At 39.7% G+C, this 27,529-nt stretch overlaps 1 protein-coding gene across 2 annotated transcripts in view; it reads left to right on the forward strand.

Annotated features, from left to right (window-relative positions):
- The window catches only part of LOC124723105 (cullin-1-like), a 207,480-nt gene that overhangs the window by 25,491 nt on the left and 154,460 nt on the right, over positions 1-27,529 (forward strand). For both annotated transcript variants that reach the window (XM_047248285.1, XM_047248284.1), the window contains one exon: positions 823-932. In XM_047248285.1, the coding sequence (XP_047104241.1) occupies positions 823-932 (110 nt within the window). The remainder of the gene's footprint in view (positions 1-822; positions 933-27,529) is intronic.

Raw genomic sequence — 27,529 nt, forward strand, 5'->3', positions numbered from 1 at the left:
ACATGCTAGAAGCTGCAGAGAAGTAGTAGAGTTTATTTGACCATCTTGATTGGGCTGTGGTTCTCATAAATTGATTAATGCAAATGCTGGGATTTTTTCTTCAGAAAAGATATGACCAATAACATTGCCTAGCCGAATTTGTGCTCCATCTGTAATGGTCCTATTGTCAATTGGATGTTAAAGTCTAATCTTTCTTCTTTCCTTCCAATCCCGCCCCAAGTCAGTGGTAGTCAACCTGGTCCGTACCACTCACAAGTGGGAATTCCACCTTTCATGGTGGTCAGTAAGTGGTAGGGATTTTCCAAATATTTTCATTAGGTTTTCAAAAAATTTGACATAAATTATTTGGTGTGTAATTATCATATGCTTTAACTTACTGACTCTGCTTAATACATTTTATAAAGTTATTTCACTACTTTATAAATCACCATTACTATGGAACTGATTTGGGGGGGGGGGGGGGCTAGAAAGTTCTAGTGCTAACAGAGATGCAAAAGTGGGTGCTAGGTAAAAAATATTGACTGCCCCTGCTCTAAGCAAAAGTAATGTTTATAATGTGAAGGTATGAGAATTTTTATGTGTAACTAGACCATGTTTTGAGTGATTCTTGTTCTTCACACATAAAATGCTTTCTTTTTTATGTGATGCCATAAAGAAACTGACTGAAAAATACAAAGATGGTTGGTGTTATCTGTGGAAAAACATTGTGGGTGAAAATTTGTGTAGTGAGATATTTGTGTGAAGTACTGACTTGTTTCATATCTTATTTGACCACTGTTTTGTAATATGTTTGTGAAATTTTGTTGTCAAATGGTTTTGCAGGAGGGGGCGGATCTTATGGATGAAGATATCCTCCTGTTCTACACAAAGCAATGGGAAGACTTCCGGTTCAGTTCCAAAGTTCTAAATGGAATCTGTGCATACTTGAACAGGTAGTAAATCAGAGCATCATTTTAGATACCTTTATGGAATGCTGGAAATGTCCATGATACAGGGATGACATTTGTTTTCATTGCTAGCAGTAACTATGTACTAAGGACAAAAAGTTATGGTTTGTACCGATGAGACTAAGAAAATGTGGTAATTTTAATGTGAATGCTGTTATTATTTTGTAATTAACACAATATGTTGTAAAATGTACTAGAAATTGTAGGGAAAAACATTGATTTCTGAGTGTTCAGTCAATAGTTTTGAAAATATTGTAACATATTATTTCCAAGTGTGAAAAGAGAAGTGTTTGGAGGAGCAATTATCTCTTTTAGATTGTTTTGGAGTAGGAATTTTGTGTCTTTTGAATCTGGCCTGATATGCAACTGTTTCTTGGGAATGTGATCCTTGCTGTTCATAATTTCAAAGCTGGAATCCGATAAAGTTTCCATGATCCCTGTGGGTTTCCACGATCCCATCACTTTCAGACTGTGACCTTGAGATGATTTTCCATTACTTGCCTAAGGTGAGCTGTAATGGAGACTCAAAATGCCATCCAAATATTGTGGTCTGTGCTGGATATTTTTTCAGTACTATAAAGTTGGAAATAATATTATGAGGAGGAGTCCTAATAAGAGGAAAAACTTTCCAAAGAAGAGCTGTTAGTGAGAGAAAAGGGGTGAGCAATGAAGAATGCAGACATATGAGTCAAAAGCCAACCACTTTACAACTCACTCACTGTTGGCTGAAACTTCTGAATGTTTACAAATTTCTGGAGGTGATTGGAGTTCACGAAATCTTAGATGTACCCAGTAGCATTCCTGGTTAGGAGGCAAGGTATAGGTCCTGAAGGACATAGGTACTGTTTCTCTGTGTTACTGTTCTCAGAAGTTAGAAATTAGAAATCTGCAGTAATTGATTAAATTATTCTAAAAGAAGCTTGCAATGATTTTCAAGTTCATTCCTTTGGAATAATAATCAGTTTTTCTGATTTTGTTGATATGTGTTGTCTTTGCCCATGCACATTTTGGGTTGGTATGGCCTCATATTTTATTGTGAAGATATTAGCTACAAGGAGAAAGTTAGAGACTGGTGAAAAAAACTTGGCACAATTTAATTAAAGAAAAAAATGCATTTGTATACATAGAAGTGCAAAATACTTTGTGACTTCTGATCTGTTGGATTTTTGAGTGCTGTAAGGCTGTCCAGGATGTCATTGGAGTAATGGCTATTAAATCCCTATCTCATGAATCAAAGCAATGCTGGTGGCCCTTATATTTACAGTTTTGTAAGTTGTAACATGGTGTTGTAGAAGTGGTGACTTGACTACAAGAAGGGAGTGGTTGATGAGTGACATCCTGAGGCATCAAGGAACCATGGATTTGGTAATGAAAGGAAATGTGGAGGGTAAAAATTGTCGAGGGAGGCCAAGGCTAGAATTTCTAGGCATTCACCAAACCCAAACCCTTTCATCTGATTGCCACAGGATACAGCGTCATTCATCACTCATTTCCAGTCATTCACTGTCTAGTGATGTTGCTCTTTGCAGCACCTTGAGTGTTGCTTGCCACTGACTACAGAAATATGTGGCTTATGAGGACATGCTTGACCAGTGTACCCATTATTCTGAACTTCCTATACAGTCAGTGAGTTAGCTGGATTGCTGGTAGCAATTTGCAACTCATGAGTGATTACTTCTGTTGATTTCATGTGATTTTTCTTTTTTTTTATTCTTTTTTATAGCCACTGTCCACAATGCTGAACACTATCTCTCCGTCAATATACGAGATCTGACTAGTCCTTAAATAGCTGAATGTTGGATTAGATGTGCAGAGATGAAGAGGCTTGCACAGTGTGGAGAACTGCATTAAACCATTCTTCGAAATAAGTAGAACATCAAAGGCAACAGTAGTTATATTTGATCTGACACTGCCAATAAAGGTTTCCTTGTGATTCAGCAGTTCAACACATTGTTATGAGCAGGAGCACATTAATTCTGGCAGAAGGTGGAGGGTGGATATTGCGTGCCAGTGCAGTATTTGCAAGTAAAAGTCTAAGTAACATTGCAGTATTGTTAAAAACTGAAGAAACCGTTTAAATATTGAATGTTAGCAACAAGGTATTACATAAATAACCTGATCAAAAGTATCCAAACAACTGAAAAGATTTTTGAATGGAGGCCAATTGGAAGAATACAGATAGGAAGGCCACGAAAGTGGTGGATAGACAATATGGAAGAAGATATAAAATCTCTCACATTTAGAGAATAGCATAAAACTGTGCTGGAGAGGGCGTAATGGACGAAATTTGTTGAAGAGGCTAAGACCCATGCAGGGCTGTAACACCATTAGGAGGAGGAGGAGGAGGAGAAGAAATCAAAAGTATTGGGAACGCTACGTGATGGGGAGGTGACTACAAGATGCCATGAGAGATGAACCTGCCAGTACAGAAGGAAGTGGAGAGTATCATAGTGTAAGAACTAATAACAGCAGAAAGGATCAGTTAAGAGAGCTCAGTGACTTCGAATGTGGTCTATTCATTGGATGTCACCTGAGCAGCAAATCCATCAGGAACATGTCAATCCTTCTCTAGCTGCCCAAGGCATTTGTTTGTGATGTAACTGTGAGGTGGACACGTGAAGGAACAACCACAGCTAACCATGCCTAGTCCAACCTCATATACTGATGGACAGATAGTATTCAGTATTCCGGACAGTGGCTATGAAAAATCATGTGAAAGCAACAGAAGGAATTGCTCATGAGTTGCAAATTGCTACCAGCAATCCACCTAAATCATTGACTATATAGGAAGTTTAAAATAATGGGGTACACTGGTCAAGCAGCTCCTCATAAGCAACAATCAGTGGCAAGCAACACTTGAGGTGCTGTAAAGAGCAACTCCACTAGACAGTGGATGACTGGAAATGAGTGATGAATCATGCTGTATCCTGTGGCAATCAGATGGAGGGGTTTGGGTTTGGTGAATGCCTAGAAATTTTTACCTGATAGCGTGTGTAGAACTGACTGTGCCAACAGTGAAGTATGGATGGGGCAATGTTACAATGTGGGAGTGCTTTTGTGTTTAGGGTGTGGTCCCCATGTTGAGCTTAAGAAAACACTAAATGCAAAACGATAACATAATTTACAGCATTTGTATAGTAGAGGAACAGTTCAAAGAAAATGATTTATCGTATCAGCATGAAAATTCACCTTGCCATAAAGCAGCATCTTTGACACAATGGTGTGTGGACATAACATTACAGAAATGGATTGGCCTGCCAAGAGCCCCAATGTGACGTAATGGAATACCTTTGGGATGGCTTAGAATGTTGACTTCACTGTAGACTCCAGCATCAGACGTCGCTACCTTGGTCTCACCTATTGAGGAAGAATGGGCTGCCATCACCTCACCTCCACAGCAGAGGTCAAGCCTTCACAAAGCCATAGGGCTACAACAACTCATATTAATGTATGCTAATAAGTATCCAGATACTATTCATCTGATAGTGTATGCACAAAATATTACAGAGCTGTATTCCATTACATTCAAAGCTTAACCCAGCATTTAAATCGTGTATTACATAATCTATGGAGAAGTTGGGATTTATTGTTTTCTAGTATTCTGGGCCATGTAATTAAACCAACTTTGGATTTTAGTTTGCATGTGAGAAAGAGGTTTATCACACAGGGAGGTGGGGTGTGTGAAGTGGGAACGATTGTGCCCCAATAATCTCTGCACAGATATTCTGACAGTACAGGTGTTCATTAATTTGGGCTGTAGAGTTTTATAAAATGTATAAGAGGTGATCAAAAAGTTTCTGTTTGAAGGCTGTACAGTCAGGAATCAGTATAACAATCATGCAAAATTGCTCTGAGCATTGGGCAATAATGCTACCAAATTGACAGTTGAAGGTAAGCATTTGGTAAAATGCTGTGTCCTGCTGCATGAATAAATCTGTAATTACCAGCTGCACACCCTCATCTGACAGGAATATTCAAGTTTTCAAGACCTTCTTTAGAGACCAAAGGCATGATAATGACATAGGGAGAGATAAGAACTATAGGGTGTGTGCTCGAGTGTCTCCCGCCTGAGTTGGAGTAAATTCTGCATTAGGACAGTTGTGATACGGGGATGTGCATTAAAATGAAGCTGCAGCACCCCTTGGCACGCCCCACCATAATGGTGTTTTCCGTAGACGTGCTGCCCACACACATTCTTCATTCTCCGATGGATGTATACCAGTGTTTGCCCTTCAGCAACCAAGGAAAGAACTGCAGCATGTTGGTCACGTGTGAACACATTTGGTAATAACATCGTCATTGTTCACATTTCCTCATCTATGCCACACACATTATAAAGACATAAAGGCCACTCCAATCCCTTGCCTACATATTGGTGGTTATACACCGCCATTGGAGTGGTACTATGTTGCATATATGCTGCAACAAACCCTTCAAATAGAAACTTTTTGATGACCCCTTATATTAAAAGGTCCTTAATATATTTTTGTGATAAAACTGGCAGTATCATCAAAGCAATATTTCCTGTTGTATGATGCATATTTGTGCATATTGACAATAGAAGGAGTAAAGGTTGAGCAAGAGACACATAAGAAAAACTGAATTCTTAACCAAGTTTTTGGACAATGCTCTTGCTCTGAGCTAACATTCACCCACACATGCATGGCTACATTACCCCAGAATAGCAAAATGTAGCCCACACACATGAAAAACCACATAATTCAATACTGAGATCGTGTAGCCAAGCATAACTATATGTTGAGCGATTATCCAGGGCTTTCCAGTATCTTGTTTCTCATGGCTTGTATCTTAGGCAATAAACAAAATATCTTAGTAACCATGTTAAAACTCTTCATGCTTAAGTGTCAGTGCTACCACCTCTCCCGAATATGGCAGGTTCTTCCTGAACCGCCATGTAGAATACACAATTTGTGGACTGCCCACATTTAAAATGTTGATGTGTTGAGGAGACGTGCAGATGTATTTTTTATTGTATGTTTCATGTGTATGCATTGTCGTTACTTTTACTGTTGACGTTATTGTTACTTGATAAGTAATTTACAATCTTAACCATAAAACCTGGCTGCTGGCTGCCACAGAGACAATGTCTGAGTTGTTCAGTTAAGGCAGCCGATAAAACTGGCCATCCCTCAGTAGGCTATGGAAGTGTCTGGAGGAAGTCTTCTTCTCGAGCTGTCACAATGCTGTATTAGCTCATGGTCTAGTGGTAAATGTCACGAAATGTAGACACAAAACTTTGTGTTCAGCATCTCCTCTCTGTCGAGGGCAGCAATCTATCCTTTTCATAATATTGTCATTAATAAAATGCAAAGTATCGCTAACATGAGTGAGCCTGTGATCGGCATGAACTGTTAAGATAATACTCACTTTGGACTTTGAAATGGTCTCTGTTTACTAGTTGTCTTGCCATAAGCAAATACAATGGAAATGTGCCATTTCCTAAATAAAATTGTGTACTCGCAGTTACCAAAAATTATCGGCAGAAGCAGAAAGGACGTGATCAGTTGTATAGTATCATAGGTTTTTAGCCCTTGCACTGTGGGGATATTGGAAGTAGCAAAACAAATTTTTTATGGTTAGTTATTCTTAAGATTTCCTGATAGATTTTTGATATGGCTGCTTGTAGGAACACAGGAAGGCTGAAAATTTAGCCTTCAACAAGACTGGAGCTGTGAGCTAAAGCAACCTCCACTCACACAATATAAAAGATGAAATTAGTTGCAATTTCCACATGGAACAAGTTTCCAGGACTCAAAACCATGAACTGACAACCTTATGTTACACCTTAAGTGAAAATCATTCTGATTATTCAATGGAAATCCCAAGGGAAAAAAATAAATTTAGCTGGATAATTCTGTGCTAACCAGGACATAACTCGCTGGGCACACAGTTGCCAAACATATCCTGCATAGTTGATAAGGTTCAGTTATACTACTAGCAGGAAGAATACCAGCCTTTGAGTTCCTTGAGTGGGCTAGAAAGTGACTACAATTCGCATCTCAGAGATGCAACTGTCAAGGGCCGGAATACCCAAAGTATTTGTCGATGAGTCTTATTTGCATCTCTGTAATTAGGTTTAGTTACTAATAATAGCCATATGCACTAACTGCATAATAAACATCATAAATTAATAACTATTACAGTTACTTCTGGTTTTCTGTCTTCAATGTACTGAAAACTAAAACACTGGTTCACCAGACAGGATTTGCATTTTTGGAGTGTTTCATAAATTATACTGTAAACATTATTGGACCACATGTCATTTTCTTTAAGAATGCTGTCATTGGCACTATCCTATAAATGTAGGAACACAAATGAAAAGATAACACAGTATTGATGGCGAATCATGAACATCCACAGAGAGACTTTGTAAGCTGTGAATAAGACAAAGTTTGAAATCAAGAAAGTCTAATATGCATGGAAGTCATACACATAGAGACTCTGTAAGCTATGAATAAGACAAAGTTCCAAATCAAGAAAGTCTAATATGCATGGAAATCATACACCATGATTAGATTAGATTAGATTTACTTTCATTCCAATTGATCCGTAGTGAGGAGGTCCTCCAGGATGTGGAACATGTCAGAAAAACAACAATACATGACAAATATTTAAACTAAAACAAATAAGCTAATGTACCATTCCACAGGTCCCAAGTGGAATGATCGTCATTTTTTAATGAACACTAAGAGTCATTTTACAAATACTATTGCACTGAATTTAAAATAAAAAAGTTTTATATTTATTTATAAGGTAAGAAACATGTAATACAACTACTGTAATACTTATTTACAATGAACACATTACTGCACTGAAATGGTGCAGAAGTTAGATTATACTTACACACACACACACACACACACACACACACACACACAAATTTTCAGTGAACACATTACTGCACTGAAATTGTGCAGAAGTTATGTTGTACTTATATACAAATCAGTTGGTTTTCCTCAGAAATTCATCAATGGAGTAGAAGGAGTTGGCCACCAATAAATCCTTTAGGCTTCTCTTAAACTGAATTTCATTGGTTGTTAAGCTTTTTATGGCTGCTGGCAAGTTATTGAAAATGTGTGTTCCTGAATAATGCACACCTTTTTGTACAAGACTAAGTGACTTTAAATCCTTGTGAAGATTATTCTTATTTCTAGTATTGATTCCATGAATTGAGCTGTTGGTTTGAAAAAGTGATATATTTTTAATGACAAATTTCATTAAGGAATAAATATATTGGGAAGCTGTAGTTAGTATCCCTAGTTCCCTAAACAGGCTTCTGCAGGATGTTCTTGAGTTCACACCACATATAATTCTTACTGCACGTTTTTGTGCCCGGAAAACTTTAGCTTGGCTTGATGAATTACCCCAGAAAATAATCCCATATGACATTATGGAATGAAAGTAAGCATAGTATGCCAGCTTTTTCATTTTTATATCCCCTATGTCTGACAAAATTCGCATTGCAAACAGAGATTTGTTAAGACGCTTCAGCAGTTCTGTGGTGTGCTCCTCCCAGTTGAATTTATTATCAAGCTGTAATCCCAAGAATTTAACACCGTCCACTTCTTCTATCTTCTTGTCATCATATGTTAGACATATACTCTTGGGACACCCCTTACAAGTTCTGAACTGCATGTAGTGTGTTTTTTCAAAGTTTAGTGACAAAGAATTGGCTAGGAACCAGTGATTAATGTCTACAAATATTTTATTGGCTGATCTTTCTAAGACTACACTTGATTTGCTATTTATTGCAATGTTTGTATCATCAGCAAACAAAACAAACTTGGCACCTGGTAATGTTACAGATGAAAGGTCATTGATATATACAAGAAAAAGTAAGGGCCCCAAAATGGAACCTTGTGGGACCCCACATGTAATTAGTTCCCAGTTGGATGATGCCTGATAGCTTGATACATGTCTCTTTCCTAATAACACCCTTTGTTTCCTGCCAGAGATATAAGATTTGAACCATTTTGCAGCATTTCCTGTTACACTATAATATTCTAGTTTACTTAAAAGGATATTGTGATTTACACAGTCAAATGCCTTTGACAGATCACAAAATATACCAGTTGCCTGCAATTTTTTGTCTAATGAATTAAGTACATTTTCACTGTAAGTGTAGATAGCCTTCTCAATATCAGAACCTTTTAGAAATCCAAACTGTGACTTTGACAGCAGTTCTGTGGTGTGCTCCTCCCAGTTGAATTTATTATCAAGCTGTAATCCCAAGAATTTAACACCGTCCACTTCTTCTATCTTCTTGTCATCATATGTTAGACATATACTCTTGGGACACCCCTTACAAGTTCTGAACTGCATGTAGTGTGTTTTTTCAAAGTTTAGTGACAAAGAATTGGCTAGGAACCAGTGATTAATGTCTACAAATATTTTATTGGCTGATCTTTCTAAGACTACACTTGATTTGCTATTTATTGCAATGTTTGTATCATCAGCAAACAAAACAAACTTGGCACCTGGTAATGTTACTGATGAAAGGTCATTGATATATACAAGAAAAAGTAAGGGCCCCAAAATGGAACCTTGTGGGACCCCACATGTAATTAGTTCCCAGTTGGATGATGCCTGATAGCTTGATACATGTCTCTTTCCTAATAACACCCTTTGTTTCCTGCCAGAGATATAAGATTTGAACCATTTTGCAGCATTTCCTGTTACACTATAATATTCTAGTTTACTTAAAAGGATATTGTGATTTACACAGTCAAATGCCTTTGACAGATCACAAAATATACCAGTTGCCTGCAATTTTTTGTCTAATGAATTAAGTACATTTTCACTGTAAGTGTAGATAGCCTTCTCAATATCAGAACCTTTTAGAAATCCAAACTGTGACTTTGACAGTATGTTATTTGAGATAAGATGGTTATAAAGACGACTGTACATTACTTTTTCGAAAATTTTTGAGAATGCTGGCAACAGTGAAATTGGACGGAAATTTGATGCTATTTCTTTATCTCCCTTCTTAAACAGTGGCTTAACTTCAGCATATTTCAGCCATTCGGGAAATATTCCACTGATAAACGACTGGTTACACAGATAGCTTAATATGTTACTTAGCTCAGAATCACATTCTTTAATTAACTTTGTTGATATTTCATCATACCCACTAGATGTTTTTGATTTTAAAGATTTTATGATGGACATTATTTCTGTTGGGGTAGTGAGGGTCAAATTCATATTATGGAAGTTACTTGAAATGTCTGGTCTAAGGTAATCCATAGCAGCATCTACCGAACCTGACAACCCCATCTTTTCAGTAACAGTTATAAAATGTTTGTTAAAAAGTTCTGCAACACTATACACATCTGTCACCAATGCATCATTTACTCTTAATGCTATTTGTTCCTCTTCATGTCTGGTTCTACCGGTCTCCTCCTTCACTATATCCCATATTGTCTTTATTTTGTTATCTGATATGACTATCTTTTCCTTGTAATATATTTGCTTTGACGTCCGTATTACAGTCTTTAATATTTTGCAGTATTTCTTATAATGTGCTATAGCATCAACATTGGAAATGTTTCGGATTGACAGATACAGTTTTCTTTTTGTTTTACAAGATACCCCTATTCCTCGAGTAATCCATGGCTTCTTTGTAGACTTTGCTCTAACCTTGGTAAGTTTTGGGGGAAAGCAGTGTTCAAATAAGGTAAGCACTTTATTAGCAAAAATGTTATATTTTTCATTCATGCCATGAGCACTGTAAACATCAGTCCAGTGAATGTCTCTGAGGAGTGTCCTAAAATAATCAATTTTTGGCTTACTGATTACCCTCTTGAGCTCAGATTTAACAGATTTTATATCCTGTTCAGTATTAACATTTAACAGAAGGAACTGCATGTCATGGTCTGAGAGGCCATTGACTATTGGTTTAGTAATATAATTTTGTTCATTTGACTTTTCTATAAAGATATTATCAATGGCTGTTTGTGAGCAAGTGGTTATCTTAGTGGGGAACTTTACTGTGGGAATTAAGTTGAATGATAGTGTTACTAACTCAAATAGGTTCTTATTGGGAGAGTCTTTAAGGAAATCTACATTGAAATCACCAGCAACCACTATTTCTTTGTTTTTGGTTGTTAAATGGGCCAGTACAGCTTCAAGGTGGTTTACAAACAGATTAAAGTTACCTGCAGGTGCTCGATATACACTTAATATTATGAAAGATTTTTTGTGAAAATCTAATTCTGTTGCACATGCTTCCATATGCTGTTCTAGGCAAAATTTATGAATGTCTATGTTCTTAAATTTATGACAGTTCCTGATGAATGTGGCAACTCCTCCTTTCTCCATTTCTGATCTACAATAGTGAGATGCTAACCTAAACCCTGTAACACTTAAAAGTTCTATACCAGTGGTCACATGATGTTCAGAGAGGCAGATTATGTCAGCTGGGTTTGAAGACTCTAATTCATCTATGCATATAGTTAATTCATTAATTTTATTTCTCAGTCCTCGAATATTTTGATGCAATAAAGATAGCTGACATTTCACATTGACTGACTTAAAATTGGATGGAGTTAAAATATCTGCTGACAGTTGAAAATTCTTAACCAATGGCTGTTTATGTTGATGTAATAAGCTGGAATTATGTTTTTTGATTTCTTTCTCAAACTGAAGGTTTGTCTCAGTTCTAACCTCTCTTAAAATTTGTTTTCTTTCTGTCCTCCCTACCATAAAAAAGGGTCTTTTCTGAATCCTATAACCACTGGTATTTTACCACTCATGACAGTGCCTCCCCCCTTTAACTTTCCTGCTATTTCCCCAGCCAATTTACCCTTCCCCTTCCTGTTGAGGTGAAGGCCATGCCTAGTATAATCCCACCTACTGACAGAATCAACATGAACCACACCAATGTGTGACCCCGCACCCGACATGAGCAGCCGTTCCAGCTCCAAATTAACTCTCTTGACAGAAGAGTTCAAATGAGGTCGGTCATGGCGCCCAAGAACAGATACAAACTCAACACTGGTATGCCTCGATGCTGATGCAATCTTCGCCAGGTCACACTCTATGCTGTACCCAGGATCTCTGTCAATACTGTTACCTGCCCCACCCACTATAACCACGGTGTCTTCCTTAGTGAAATCTTTGCAAAGTGATCCTAAATCCTCTGTCACCTGCTCCAGACCAGCACTAGGTTTAAAAAAATTGGTGACCTGGTATTCTGATCCTAGTTCATCCTGCAAGAGGGCTCAAAAAGCAATGGGGAAAGTCAAACCAGCTAACATAAAAGGAGAAGCAGTTGTCACTAGAACATGGAACAAGGGACACAGAGCAATGACAGTAATGTGTAGAATAAGTGATCCTTAAGTAAAATTATAATTCAGTCTATAAATACTGAAAGTATGACAAAAATCATGTATTTGTAGTGATTACAATATTATCACTTCTGATGCTCTGTCAATTAAAGTTAAAAGCATATACATTGAAAAGCATTTCAATTTGCAGTATGCTTAAGACAGTGAGAGCCAAGCTGAGTGTTTGGTGCTAATTTCCTATGCAACACTCCAGTTGACACAGTGTGTTATTGATTTAGTCCCTGATGATTTCATACAAACGACACCTATAGACTACCTCGGTATTCATATGAGAATTAGCGAGGTTTTAATCATCTTAAGGAGTGGAAACCTTGCCCTATACAAACACTTGTCTTTCCTTGCCTGCGTATCCTGAGGGGATTATGCCTTAAAACACTTAGCCATCCAAATCTATAGTTTGTATACAACCCTCCACCTCTTCCCAGTACACATTGAACCAGCATTAGAAGATACAATCCGTGAATGAAAATGCTGAACTTTGAAACAAGCACACTTGCACTCACTTATCCAACCAAATGAGGGAGGCTAGTCCTCCTAATAATCAACTTGCTTTTACTAATTGGGCACAGGGAATCATAAACCAGAATGTTTTTGTAGTGATCAAGAGGAAGGAGAGGATATTTGAAAAAGTGTCCCCCTTTTAAACTGAAGAGCCAAAGAAACTGGTACACCTGCCTTAATATTGTGTAACATCGTGTAGCCCCCCCCCCCCCCCCCCCCAAGTATGCAGAAGTGCCATAACACGAAGTGGCAGGGACTTGACTAATGTCTGAAGTAGTGCTGGAGGGAACTGACACCACGAATCCTGCAGGGCTCTCCATAACTCCTTAAGAGTACAAGGGGGTCTCTTCTGAACAGCACATTCCAAGACATCCCAGATATGCTCAATAATGTTCATGTTTGGGGAGTTTTGTGGCCAGCAAAGTGTTTAAACTCAGAAGAGTGTTCCTGGAGTCACTCTGTAGCAATTCTGGATGTGTGGGGTGTTGCAGTGTCCTGCTGGAATTGCCCAAGTCTGTCGGAATGAACATAAATGGATGCAGGTGATCAGACAGGATGTTTACGTATGTGTCACCTGTCAGAGTCATATCTAGAGTATCAGGGGTCCCAAATCACTACAACTGCACATGCCCCACATCATTACAGAGCCTCCACCAACTTGAACAGTCCCCTGTTGACATGCAGGGTCCACAGATTCATGAGGTTGTCTCCATACCCATACACATCCATCCGCTCAATACAATTTGAAATGGGACTTGTCTGACCAAGCAAGATGTTTCCAATCATCAACAGTCCAATGTCGGTGTTGATGGGCCCAGACAAGGCATAAAGCTTTGTGCCATGCTGTCATCAAGGGTACACGAATGGACCTTCGGCTCCGAAAGCTGATATTGATAATGTTTCATTGAATGATTCGCATGGTGACACTTGTTGATGGCTCAGAATTGAAATCTGCAGCAGTTTGCAGAAGGGTTGCACTTCTGTCACGTTGAATGATTCTCTTCAGTTGTCATTGGTCCCGTTCTTGCGGGATCATTTTCTGGTCGCAGCGCTGTAGGAGATTTGATGTTTTACCAGACTTCTGATACTCAAGGTACACTCGTGAAATGGTCATATGGGAAAAATCCCCACTCCATTGCTGCCTCAGAGATGCTGTGTCCCATCACTTATGTGCCGACTATAACACACTTTCAGACTCACTTAAATCTTGATAACCTGCCATTGTAGCAGCAGTAACCAATCTAACAACTGCGCCAGACACTTATTGTCTTATATAGGCATTGTCGACCATAGTGCTGTATTCTTCCTGTTGGCATATCCCTTTATTTGAATATGTATGCCTATACCAGTTTCTTTGGTGCTTCAGTGTATATCCATAAAGGCTTGGAAGGGCTTGCTGGTACCTTAGAGCCTATCAAGCAGTTGTGAAGTGGTTCCTTACTGATAGAGCAACAGAGCAAAGCAGGTGGAATTTCTTACGAAGTTGCAAAAATTGGTGGACTGTGACATAATTGTTGAGTTGCTTAACTCCCTTAACTCCGGCAAGGATGTGGTCACATGCCATAACGTTGTGAATGTGGATATAAAAAAGAGCTGAAATAAGAATGGTCATCACAGGGAATAGTGGATATGGAGCAAAGGACACATAGGAATAATGGAGAAATTGAGTAGACTGCCACCTTCATTGTGACTTCAATTTCCCAATGCTGCCTGAACACATCATGGCAAGGTTCCTACTGCTCTGTTATTGCTGAGGAACGCAAAATTCAGGAAAACAACCAAGCAGATCCTTTACACAGAACCAGAAAGGAATATAAGGCAACAAATCCCCATCTTTACCAATTCTTTTGCTTCCATGGTGCAGAAATCTGTTCCTAAGGTTAGAGCTTCCATGCATATGACATCCAGTGCACCACTGTTCACCACTAGCACCAGTACTTGCATCTGTACATGCCAAAGCAAAGTTAGTAAAGACATAGTGATCCAGGGAGCTACAACAGAAGAGCCCAACAAGGGTTTCACAGTGAGTGCATCACAAAGGCCCCCTAAAGCAGAGTGCCTCTCAACACCCCCTTTACCCTTCTCTGTGAAGGGTCAGAAGCTGTCCCAAGCACCATCAGAAATCATTCTGGCTCATTTGACTGATAAGGACATTATGGATTTTGATGCCTCATCACCGAATTCAGGCAGTGTCTCCATCCCCTCTCCCTCTGAAAGTTCCTCAACACCCCAGCACAAGGACAGAGGTAAATCAATACCACATCAATGGAATGGCTCCCATATTCCAGTGGAATATTAATGGATACGGGACCTATCTGGAGGAAATGAGATGTTTTGAATTGGACAGACCTTCTTGCCTCTGTTTTCAAGGGACTCATTTCAAACAGAATGACTCGCTTGTACTTGGAGGCTACTGCCCCATGAGCCTGTTGACAGTGAGGTACTTGCACACCTTCTTGATGAACTACCCTGTCCCTTTCTCCTTTTAGGGGTCTCCAATGCACACAGTGTGCTATCAAGTTCTATTTCCACTTGCCTCAAGGGCTGGATGCTATAGGATCTGAAACGCACTACAGATATCATACTGATGAACATGGGTCAAGCTATACATTTTAGCACTGCTACAGGTTTGTTTATAGTCACTTACCTCTCCTTCAGCTTGCCTGACTTTGCAGACACTGCTCAGTGGAGAGTGGATGAGGAGGTTCATGGTAGTGACTACCATCCTATCTGGATCCATCTGCCCTATGGAGCAATCCCAAAAAGAAGCCTCTGAGATGGTTGTTCAGAAAGGCTAGCTGGATGCTTTACAGGCAGTTAACTGTTTTCAAGCAGTGTGATGGTGTCCAGGACTGCATGGATGACATTATAGCTGTGATTCACCATGCCGTGATACATCCATCCCAAAGTCAATGAGAACATGTAGCTGGTGACCTGTCCCTTGATGGAATGATGAGTGTCATTCTGTGGCTATGTGCAGATCCTGTCAGTGCCTTACTGGTGTGAATCTTGCAAGAGTTCCTAACCTCTAACAGTAGGTCCACATGCGCAAGTAAAGTATGGGAAGCCATCAGGTGGATCTCAAGGAGCATCTCAGGACCACTATTAGCAGCTGTACAAGAGCAGGTGTTTCTCCTAACATTGCTGACATATCTCAGGCAATGACTGAATCTTATAAATCCCTTATGGCCGATTCTATCCAGGATCCAGCTTTCCATCAATATTGGGAGAAACAGGAGAAGGCTGATTTTGATTTCTGTTCTTCCAGTATGGAGGAATACATCCAGCCTTTCTCTCTTTGTGAGTTGGATTCTGCATTGTCAACAGCTCGTGATACAATGCTCGGACATGACCCGATAACACACAGCATGTTGAAACAGTTTGACCCATTGTTGAAGGAGGTACTCCTCCAGCTCTTCAATGAAATTTTATCGATGGAAGTCTTTCCCAGATCATGGAAAGAATATATTTTAATCCCAATTTTAAAACCAGGGAAAGATTGGATGAACCCTGGTAGTTACTGTAGCATTACCATGATAAGCTGCATAGGGAAGACACTGGAGCAAATAGTCGATCGGCACATAGTGTGGGTTCTCGAAACCAGGTCACTACTAAGTCACTCCCAGTGTGTGTGTTCAGGAGGTGTCACTCCACACTTGATATCCTGGCCCTGCTCAAAGAAGCAATTCAACAAGATTTCCTTCATAAACAACACCTTATTGGTGTCTTCTTCAGTTTGAAAAAGGCCTATGATACTAACTGATGGCATAATATTTTGTTGCAGCTCTATCAGTAGGGGCTCCGTGGACTTCTACCCACCTTCCTAGGATCCTTCCTCTCGGGCAGGTATTTTAAATACAAGGTTGGGAATGTCCGTTTTAAGCAGAAGATTGTTGTCACTCAAGGGAGTGTTTTAAGTGTCTCGGCATTCGCCTTTGCAATAAACAATATTACATCCACAGTGTGGTGTTCCTTGTTTGTGGAAGACTTCTCCATCTTCTGTGCATCCTCCACCCTTTCAACAGCTGCTTGACAATTGCAATTGACAATCAGGCAGTTGGAGGAATGGCCTTACACCACAGGTTTTAAAATCTGTGTGGAAAACTGTATTTATTTTAATCACTCTTGCTGTGTTTTTAATTTACCTGTTTTAAAACTGGAGGATACCATTCTCACTTTTAAGGAAAGTTGAAATATCTGGGCCTCACTTTTGACGAGAAGCTGACATGGCTGTCATACCTTAAAAAACTGAAGTTGAGATGTCTCAAGGCCTTAAACATCCGTAAATGTGTCAGTTGTAGGTCCTGGGGAGCCAACAGGGCATGTCTACTCCAATGTTATAAGGCCTTTGTGCAACCTCAGCTTGAATAAGGATGCCAGGCTTATGAGTCAGCAAAGTCTTCATACCTCAGGAGCAGTTCACCATGAGGGTATTAGGCTGTCAACAAGGACCTATCCCATAAGTCCTGTTGCTAGCCTTTGTGCGGAGGCTGGTGAGCCTCAGTGCCCATTCAAATTATTCTTCTTGGGGTATGCCAAGCATGTAGGGCTTTATCCTGTCCTACATCACCAGCATTCTGCTATGTTGCATAGCCACTACTGGGATGGCTATTCAGTCACCAGCTACAGGCAGCAATGCCATTTGAGATCTATGCAAGGGAGAGCCTTGAGTTACTACAGGTGGAGGTATTAACATCCAAAGACAGGGGTGGAGCATGGCATCCCCCTTGCTACAAATGAGGCCGATATTACTTTTAGAATTATTCTTCTTGGGGTATGCCAAGCATGTAGGGCTTTATCCTGTCCTACATCACCAGCATTCTGCTATGTTGCATAGCCACTACTGGGATGGCTATTCAGTCACCAGCTACAGGCAGCAATGCCATTTGAGATCTATGCAAGGGAGAGCCTTGAGTTACTACAGGTGGAGGTATTAACATCCAAAGACAGGGGTGGAGCATGGCATCCCCCTTGCTACAAATGAGGCCGATATTACTTTTAGAACTGACTGCTTACAGGAAGCTTGTATCCCAGACTATATTTTCAAAATTAATTTTACTAGATTTTACATAGTCACCCAGTTTTATTACTGTTTACACAGATGGGTCTAAGCATTGGAATTTTATCAGTTGCTCTGTATTGTTACTCAGCATTGCCCTCAGGATTGGGCTACCAAAGCAATTTTCAGTTAATTATGTGGAATGTTTTCTTACCTTGAGAGCAGTGGCACAGATGAGATGGTGTCATGACAAGAAATTCCTTGTCTGCTCAGATTCTCAAAGTGTCCTCCTTGCTATTGGTCAGCCATGCCAAGCAGATTGGATGGTGCAAGAAGTGCAGGATACTCTCGTCTTGTAAAGGCAAGACAAGGAAATCATTTTCTAAATGAACTCATTGATTCAGCTGCAGAGGAGGCTAGAGCCCTTCCATCTCCTGCTCACTGTTCAGTCCCCTTGCAGGCTGTCACCCCTTTTATGACCAGGAAGGCCTTGTGTTGGTGAGAGGTTCAGTGGCTTTCTCTTGTATCATGAGGAGCGTGCAATATGACACAGGTGCAGGACACAGCTATCAATCAGACATATTTTAATTGTGTGTGTTTTATATTATGATGTGAGTGTTGAGATGGGTCTCCACAGGGCCTGGCCTCTATTTTAAATGACAATGAGGCAAGTGGTGTTCATGTTTTAAGATTTTGTGTGCTGTCTGGAATTTCTCACATAAAATTGGGTGTGAGATTTTAATGTTTCACAGTGTGACTTGGGTCACTCAATATTAATAAGTAGTCATCCAGCCACAGTCATCTGTCCCTTTTTAAACATGTCTTTACTGGTATTTTATCCATGATTTTATCTAGTTATTCTGCTATGTTTCATCAGGATTTTGTTATGGGATTTTCTGATAATCGCCTTATTGAGATTTCTTTTCAGTTCTTGTGGAAGAATGCGACTTGGTTTTCTGTTTTATAGTTATTTTTTACTATATTTTCACGATGCTCATCAGTATACGATTAATGCAAGGGCATTGGTGACCTTGCTGTTTAGTGATCTCACCCATAAATAATAATAATAATAATAATAATAATAATAATAATAAAGTCACCTATCATTGTTGTTGTTGCCATAAAATAATGATAATAGGAATAGTATTATTATTATTATTATTATTATTATTATTATTATTGCATGCAGGAAAATCTCATTGTTGAGTGGCTGTAGGAGGATACAAGGTGACTTAACCAAGATTTCTAGTTGGCGTGATGAATGACAGCTTGCTCTGAATGTAGAATAATATAAGTTAAGGTGGATGAGTAGTAAAAAAAGAATCTTGTAATATTTGAATACAGCATTATTAGTGTATTGCTGGACACAGTCACATCAAAAAAATATGTAGGCTTAACATTATAAAGGAACACGAAGTTGAATGAACATGTCAGATTGCTAGTAGGGAAGACGAATACTAGACTTTGTTTCATTGGGAGAATTTTTGGAAAGTGTAGCTCATATATAAAGGAGATGGGATATAGAATGCTACTGTAAGCCATTCTTGAGTAGTATGGGCATTTTGGGGATCCCACCAGGTAGGATTAAAGGAAAACTTCAAAGTAGTTCAGAGGGGTACTGCTAGATTTGTTACAGTAAGTTTGATCAGCAGCCATGAGCTGAAATTGGAATCCCTGGAGGGGAGATGATGCTCTTTTCGTGAGGCAATATTGTGGAAATTCAGAGAAGCTGCATTTGAGTCTGACCACAGAATGATTACACTACTGCCATTGTACATTTCACATAAGGACCATGAGAATAAGATGAAAGAAATTGGGGCTCATACAAAGGCTTATAGAAAGTCATTTCTATCTTGGTCTATTTGTGAGTGGAAAAGGAAGAGGAAATGACTAGTATTGGTATCTATTACCCTTTGCCATGCATTGTATAATGCCTTATGGAATATGTATGAAGATGTAGATGCAGACATCTCGACTGTTTGGAACATGAATTGCAAAACATCAAATACGGCACATTTGGAATCAGTGAAATGAGCAGCTATTGTCCTCAAATCTGGGCACCTTCTATTACAGAATAACTTGGATGTAAATTCGCAGATTGGTAACCTAGCCCAGCTAATTCTCAACAGCAGGGAACATCTTCTCATTAAGACAACATACATTTCAGACAGGCTGATTACGTAACCCTTAAGTTGAACTGTAAGATTAGCATTCAGATTATTTTTCCCTATGCAGCTACTTCCACTTCAATATTGAAGAACTACAGCAGTTGTACGAGTATTGGTCAACAGCAAAAGATTAAAAAACTACCATATTTTCCTAAATACTTGGCGATTTTAATACATAAATTGGAGTGACGTCCACAGAAGACCATTCATTGGAAATGTTGGACTTCAAACTCAAAACCAGAGATGACAAATGATGAATTTTCTTAACCACCAGCAGAAAAGTTAAGAGGAATGGAGCTGAACAAACTCTCAACAGAAATTACCAGCAGTAGTTGGACAGCAGTAAAAAAAAGTCACTGAGCACAAAAAAACAGAACGAAATCAGTGATTCAGTTTCGAAACTGAGCAGCTAATAGAAGAAAGAAGAAACATTGAGAGAGAGGGACCCAAATACAGAGACCTCAACAAAAATGTGCAAAGAAGATTATTAGAAAAGATCAGTGAATGCAAAACACAAGGATGTTTATTCAACACAATGGTAAACATCAGAGAGAAATTATCAACAATACAGGTTGCCCCAATAGTAAGTTTCAGTATTCAGAGATATGATAGAAAAAAAAACATTTTGAAACAAAAAATGTGTAGCAAACATTGGCTCTCAAGTGTATACCTTAGGAGCTGTGAGCATTCATTCATCTTCAGAACTGTGGAACTCTTCTCTGCTACTGAACAAGTGCTCACAGCTCTTAAGGTGTGCATTTTAGAGTCCATGTTTACTAGACTTTTCTGCTTTGAATGATTATTTTTGCCATGTCCCTGAATATTGACCATTCCTTCTGGGGTACCATTGTATATTCTTAAGTATTATCTAAAACAATCTGACATTGCTCAGGTTGTTTATTGATTCCATGCCTGTAAGAACCAGCTGGTTCTGAGGTAAAAGATGTTGTCAAACTTGTTTTGAACTGCGTATTTGTCTGAACAGGAATTTTCATTATAGTTGTTAGATAAGGAGTTGAAAAGGTAAACATTTGAGGGCTTAAGACCAGAAGAATTAAATGTCTGATGGAGGACTCGCTAAACAAACTCCTGGACAGTTTAGTTTGTGAAATCAGCAGAGTGCATTACTGTGTAGTAGCAACACTTGATGCAGGTTTTGTTGGTCATTTTCTTACACTATGACTGAAAGGTGTCTTAGTTGTTGGCAACAGATACTACCTGCAATGGATACACCCTTTTGGACGAGTCTGTAGAGTGCAACACCCTATTTGAGCCCCCAGATGGAAAATACTACGTTCACACTGTCCTTTGCTCGAGTATATGTCATTTGCTAGGGTTCAGCCATTAATTTCTTTTTAAGAAGTTAACATAAATGTGTCAGTCACTAGTAGCAATATTGCAGGAGGATTGCTCAATGAGCAAACTACTGACACTCAAGTGAATATGCAGCAATATTCACTCCCATAGTTTTTGTTGCTTTGAATTAGTGCTTGCAGTACACCTAAACCAGACTTCTGAACCGTGCCTATAGAATGTGAATGTCATACAATGGTTAAATGGTTGCAGTTCATCAAATGTCATTTATCAAGACTTTCTGAATATTCAGGGTGTATATGGCCTGGGACAACCGGGATATTCGGGAAAAACTTGGGAATATTTTTATCCGGGAGAAAACCGGGAAAAACTTGGGAATTTTTCATTGTTTTAGTTTTCAGTTAAATTTTTGTGATTTTGATTGGTAAGAACCAATACTCTAACAAAGGATATTACTGTATCTTGCTTCTGCAGAATAATACTGCAGCAACAAAACATAAACGAGAGGGGGGGAAAAAAATAAAACTTAAGTCACAAAGGAAATGCGCCATATACAGCAACAAAACACAGTGCTCATACAAGCGTCTGCTAACAGCAAAGTGTGTCAAAGGCTTTAGGAAGACTATACAATCCTTCCTAACAACAAATTGCCTCTGATGAGCGTGCCGTGACAGCTGTTTACATTAGATTCATTTGAGCAGTTGCGGGCGGGTTCTTGTGCATGCGCATTTGAGTTGCATATGAGTAGTACCACAGTCTAACATAACAGTCGCGACACTTCACGCCGATTTTGTTGCCTACCGCGCCAGCAGTGCCCCAAGCGGCCAGTAAGTTAAACTGTTGAGTTCAGCGCGACCGTGAAAGTGAATAGTAGTTGTTTATTTTGATTTCTACAATGGTTTTTACAAGTGGGAGCATTTGTAGTGCGATAAATTGCAGCAACAACAGGAAGAAGACACCACAGCTGTCTTTTTTTTTAGGTTTCCTAAGGATCCTGACAGGTATATACCATCATCTTACTAAACTTTATCATCAGGATTCACTTGCAAACTACATTTGTATTAATGATTAATGTTTCATGTTAGGAGCAGAAAATGGCTAGTTCATAGCAGAAGAGAAGACCTTCTGAAAAAAGACCCAGTTTACCTGTATAATAAAATTAAGTTTTTTTTGCTACATTTCGAACAAAACCAGTTCATGAACGCAGACAATAATAAACTCATGTGGAATGCAGTACCCACACTGTTTGACATCCAAAATGAGCCACCTCAACTGACGATGAAGAGGAAACTGCCAGAAAGATTCGACAATTCATGTACATCTACATCTACATCTACATCCATACTCTGCAAGCCACCTGACAGTGTGTGGTGGAGGGTAGTTTGAGTACCTCTATCGGTTCTCCCTTCTATTCCAGTCTCGTATTGTTCGTGGAAAGAAAGATTGTCGGTATGCCTCTGTGTGGGCTCTAATCTCTCTGATTTTATTCTCATGGTCTCTTTGCAGGATATATGTAGGAGGGAGCAATATACTGTTTGACTCCTTGGTGAAGGTATGTTCTCGAAACTTCAACAAAAGCCCGTATCGAGCTACTGAGTGTCTCTCCTGCAGAGTCTTCCACTAGGGTTTATCTATCATTTCCGTAACGCTTTCGCGATTACTAAATGATCCTGTAACGAAGTGCGCTGCTCTCCGTTGGATCTTCTCTATCTCTTCTATCAACCCTATCTGGTATGGATCCCACACTGGTGAGCAATATTCAAGCAATGGATGAACAAGTGTACTGTAACCTACTTCCTTTGTTTTCGGATTGCATTTCCTTAGGACTCTTCCAATGAATCTCAGTCTGGCCTCTGCTTTACTGACGATCAACTTTATATGATCATTCCATTTTAAATAACTCCTAATGCCTATTACCAGATAATTTATGGAATTAACTGCTTCTAGTTACTGACCTGCTATATTGTAGCTAAATGATAAAGGATCTTTCTTTCTTTATATTCACAGCACATTAAACTTTTCTACACTGAGATTCAATTGCCATTCCCTGCACCATGCGTCAGTTCATTGCAGATCCTCCTGAATTTCAGTACTATTATCCAAGAAGGGGGGCAAGTTCCTTCGCGTACTCTGTGTAAAATTGAACTGGTATCCCATCAGGTCCAGCGGCCTTTCCTCTTTTGAGCGATTTTAATTGTTTTTCTATCCCTCTGTCATCTATTTCAATACCTACCATTTTGTCATCTGTGCAACAATCTAGAGAAGGAGCTACAGTGCAGTCTTCCTCTGTGAAACAGCTTTGGAAAAAGATATTTAGTATTTTGGCCTTTAGTCTGTCATCCTCTGTTTCAGTACCATTTTGGTCATAGAGTGTATGGACATTTTGTTTTGATCCACCTACCGCTTTGACACAAGACCAAAATTTCTTAGGATTTTCTGCCAAGTCAGTACATAGAACTTTACTTTCAAATTCATTGAATGCCTTTCGCATAGCCCTCCTCACACTACATTTCACTTTGTGTAATTTTTGTTTGTCTGCAAGGCTTTGGCTATGTTTATGTTTGCTGTGAAGTTCCCTTTGCTTCTGCAGGAGTTTTCTAACTCTGTTGTTGTACCACGGTGGCTCTTTTCCATCTCTTATGATCTTGCTTGGCACACACTCATCTAATGCATATTGTAGAATGGTTTTGAACTTTGTCCACTGATCCTCAACACTATCTGTACTTGAGACAAAACTTTTGTGTTGAGCCATCAAGTACTCTGAAATCTGCTTTTTGTCACTTTTGCTAAACAGAAAAATCTTCCTACCTTTTTTAATATTTCTATTTATGGCTGAAATCATCGATGCAGTAACCGCTTTATGATCACTGTTTCCCTGTTCTGTGTTAACTGTTTCAAATAGTTCAAGTCTGTTTGTCACCAGAAGGTCTAATATGTTATCGCCACGAGTCAGTTCTCTGTTTAACTGTTCAAGGTAGTTTTCAGATAATGCACTTAAAAACATTTCGCTGGATTCTTTGTCCCTGCCACCCATTATAAACATTTGAGTCTCCCAGTCTATATCTGGCAAATTAAAATCTCCACCCAGACCTATAACATGGTCAGGAAATCTACTCGAAATATTTTCCAAATTTTCCTTCAGGTGCTCAGCCGCAACAGCTGCTGAGCCAGGGGGCCTGTAGAGACATCCAATTACCATGTCTGAGCCTGCTCTGACCGTGACCTTCACCCAAATTATTTCACCTTTGGGATCTCCATCAATTTCCTTCGATACTATTGCACTTTTTATTGTTATAAACACGTCTCCCCCTTCACTGTCCAGCCTGTCTCTGCAGTATACATTCCAATCTGAGTTTAGAATCTCATTATTGTTTACATCTGGTTTCATCCAACTTTCTGTCCCTAGTACTATGTGGGCATTGTGACCGTTTATTAATGAGAGCAGTTCTGGACCTTTCTATAGATGCTCCTGCAGTTTACTATTACAACATTAATATTGTTATTCCCTGATGTGTTTTGCCTACTATTACCTTGTCGTGTCTCAGGAGGCGTCTTGTCGGGCCTAGGGAGGGAATTCTCTAACCTAAAAAACCCACATGTGCACTCCACATGTACTCCGCTACCCTTGTAGCCACTTCCTGCATGTAGTGCATGCCTGACCTATTCAGGGGGACCCTACATTTCTCCACCCGATAGTGGAGGTTGAGTAATTTACACCCCAGATCTCCGCAGAATCATTTGAGCCTCTGGTTTAAGCCTTCCACTCAGCTCCAAACCAGAGGACCGTGATCAATTCTGGGAATGACACTACAAATAGTTAGTTCAGATTCCACCCCATGAGCGAGGCTTTCCGCCTTCACCAACTCCTCCAACCACCTGTACGAACTGAGGTTGACCTCTGAACCCAGACGGCAGGAGTCATTGGTACCAACATGAGCAACAGTATGCAGTTGGGTGCACCCAGTGCTCTGTATCACCGCCAGCAGGGCCTCCTCCACATCTCAGATGAGACCCCCCGGCAAGCAGACAGAGTGAACACTGGCCTTCTTCCCCGACCTTTCCGCTATTTCCCTAAGGGGTTCCATCACCCGCCAAACGTAGGAGCTCCCAATCACTAATAAACCACTCCCCCCGTGTGCCTACTCGGATCTTGCTAAAGGAGTGGGCACATGTCCACTCACAGGCAGAGCGGGCGATGCCACACGGCCAGCCTCCACATTGACCCTCTGCCTCGTGCGCCGTGAACGCCGCTGAACCCACCACTCCCCTTGGGGAGAGGGTGGCCCAACTGTGCCCGGTACCTGCGAAGATGCCTTGACAGCAGGGACTGTGGCTGAAGCATGTAACCCCTGGGGTGTACCACGCGACACACCAGACTCCCCACTGCCGCTACACTCTGAGGCAGCAGCCTGAAGACGGCTGACCACGGCCGTCAACATGTTCAGCTGTTCGCGAACAGTGGCCAGCTCCTCCTGCGCCCGTGCACAACAGTCACACATTCTATCCATCCTGAGGAATCAACAATTTACTGTAGAGAGTTAATCAACTTTTAACTAGACTGCTAATTCACTAAGGGTGGCTGATAGCTGACTAAACTGTGGTTACTAGACACTTCTTGTTGAAAACAATGAAAATAAGTGCTACCTGTCTCTGGACTGTATTCAAAACAAACACTAGCACAACTAGCACAACAGCTGACTAAAGGGTCTCTCTCTGACTGTATTCAAAACAAACACGGAATCTATGGAACACTATTACTAGTACTCAAAAATTAAAGCTCCCTAAAAGCAAAAACACACGGAAGAAGAAGTGACAAGTAAGAAAAATACAGTTAATACTTAAATTAATGTAGCTCGCTGCACAGCAGATGTGAATCAGACGGCAGTTACCAATGTGTTGTTGCTTGCCACTCTATTCATGGTTTTTGTCCATACTTGCACTTATTTTGGAATCATGTAAAGCTGTAAAACAGTCCTATGACAGAGCAGCAGCCAGTTCAACTCTCCATGTATCAGTGCCAAATTCGTGTGAATCATCAACACAGACCTGCTTTGATGATGAAGTGGTTAGATTAAACACAGTTATTCGTGTCTTACAAAAGTGTGTGCAGTGTCAGAATGTGCAGATCGCTAGACTTCGTGCAAAACTATTATGGGACAAGGAAAGTGCTTATCAATTTAAATACAGACAGCAACATAAACTGTATCAGAAGTATCAAGTGAACAAGGACAAATGAATGCTGAAGACTATAGGATCCTGATAGTTAAAAAAAAGATGCCCTTGACTTGTTTTTAAGCCAGATTAGCATGCCATTGAAACAGAAAAGTGCTGCAAGATGGAAAGACGAAAATATTTGATTTTGTGTGAAATGTAGGGTAATCAGCTCATCTAATGTTTTCAATGTATTTCTCCCACTATTTGGCAGTTGCTTGTCCCACTTAGGATAATATAAAGATGAAGGTTGTACGTGTGGCAACAGGTGACAATGACTAAAACCTGTGCTTCTTAAGTGTGAATCTGTGTGTTTATATTCTTTTGATATCAACGTGGTATGTTGCAATTCTATCTAACATCACAAGTGTTTCTTCACGAATGAGTTGTTGTTTGCCACTCTATTCATGGTTTTTGTCCATACTTGCACTTATTTTAGAATCATTTTTAGAAACATCTATGCCTTCTGATACTACATAAACCCTTAGAAGCAAGAAAATAACTCAAATATTTTGTAAATTACATAGGAAATGTATGCAAAACAAATATTATGCTTATGATGCATCTGACGTTCACCTTTCTCGCCGCTTGGAGTGCTAGTGTCATTCCATCTGTCAAAGGGTAACAACTTTTACAGCAGTGAGTGTCGCAACTGTTATGTTAGACTGTGGTAGTACCTTCTCCGTCTTCTGGCTACAGATGTGTGACTGGGCACCACTATGTAATATTTCCCTGGTTCGGAAATATCGTGGAACCGAGGATGATGCACAGACCAGTGTGAGTTGTAGTGGGGAGGTGGGTAGTCTCCACGTGACCCTTGTTTACATTTAGTGATTTTTCTGTTTCCTCTTCATTTATTGCTCTCGCATTAAATGAAACCAAAATGGATTTCTGTGGCCGGGAACTATCAAATGAATTAAAATATGTTCGCATCATTACGGAAAGCTAAAATATGTTATTAGTTTCAGGTTTTATTTCCACCTTTTTGACAGTCCAGCATTAATCGCATTGCAGAACAATGAA

Source organism: Schistocerca piceifrons, chromosome X, assembly GCF_021461385.2.
Source record: "Schistocerca piceifrons isolate TAMUIC-IGC-003096 chromosome X, iqSchPice1.1, whole genome shotgun sequence".
NCBI classification, from domain to species: Eukaryota; Metazoa; Arthropoda; class Insecta; order Orthoptera; family Acrididae; genus Schistocerca; species Schistocerca piceifrons.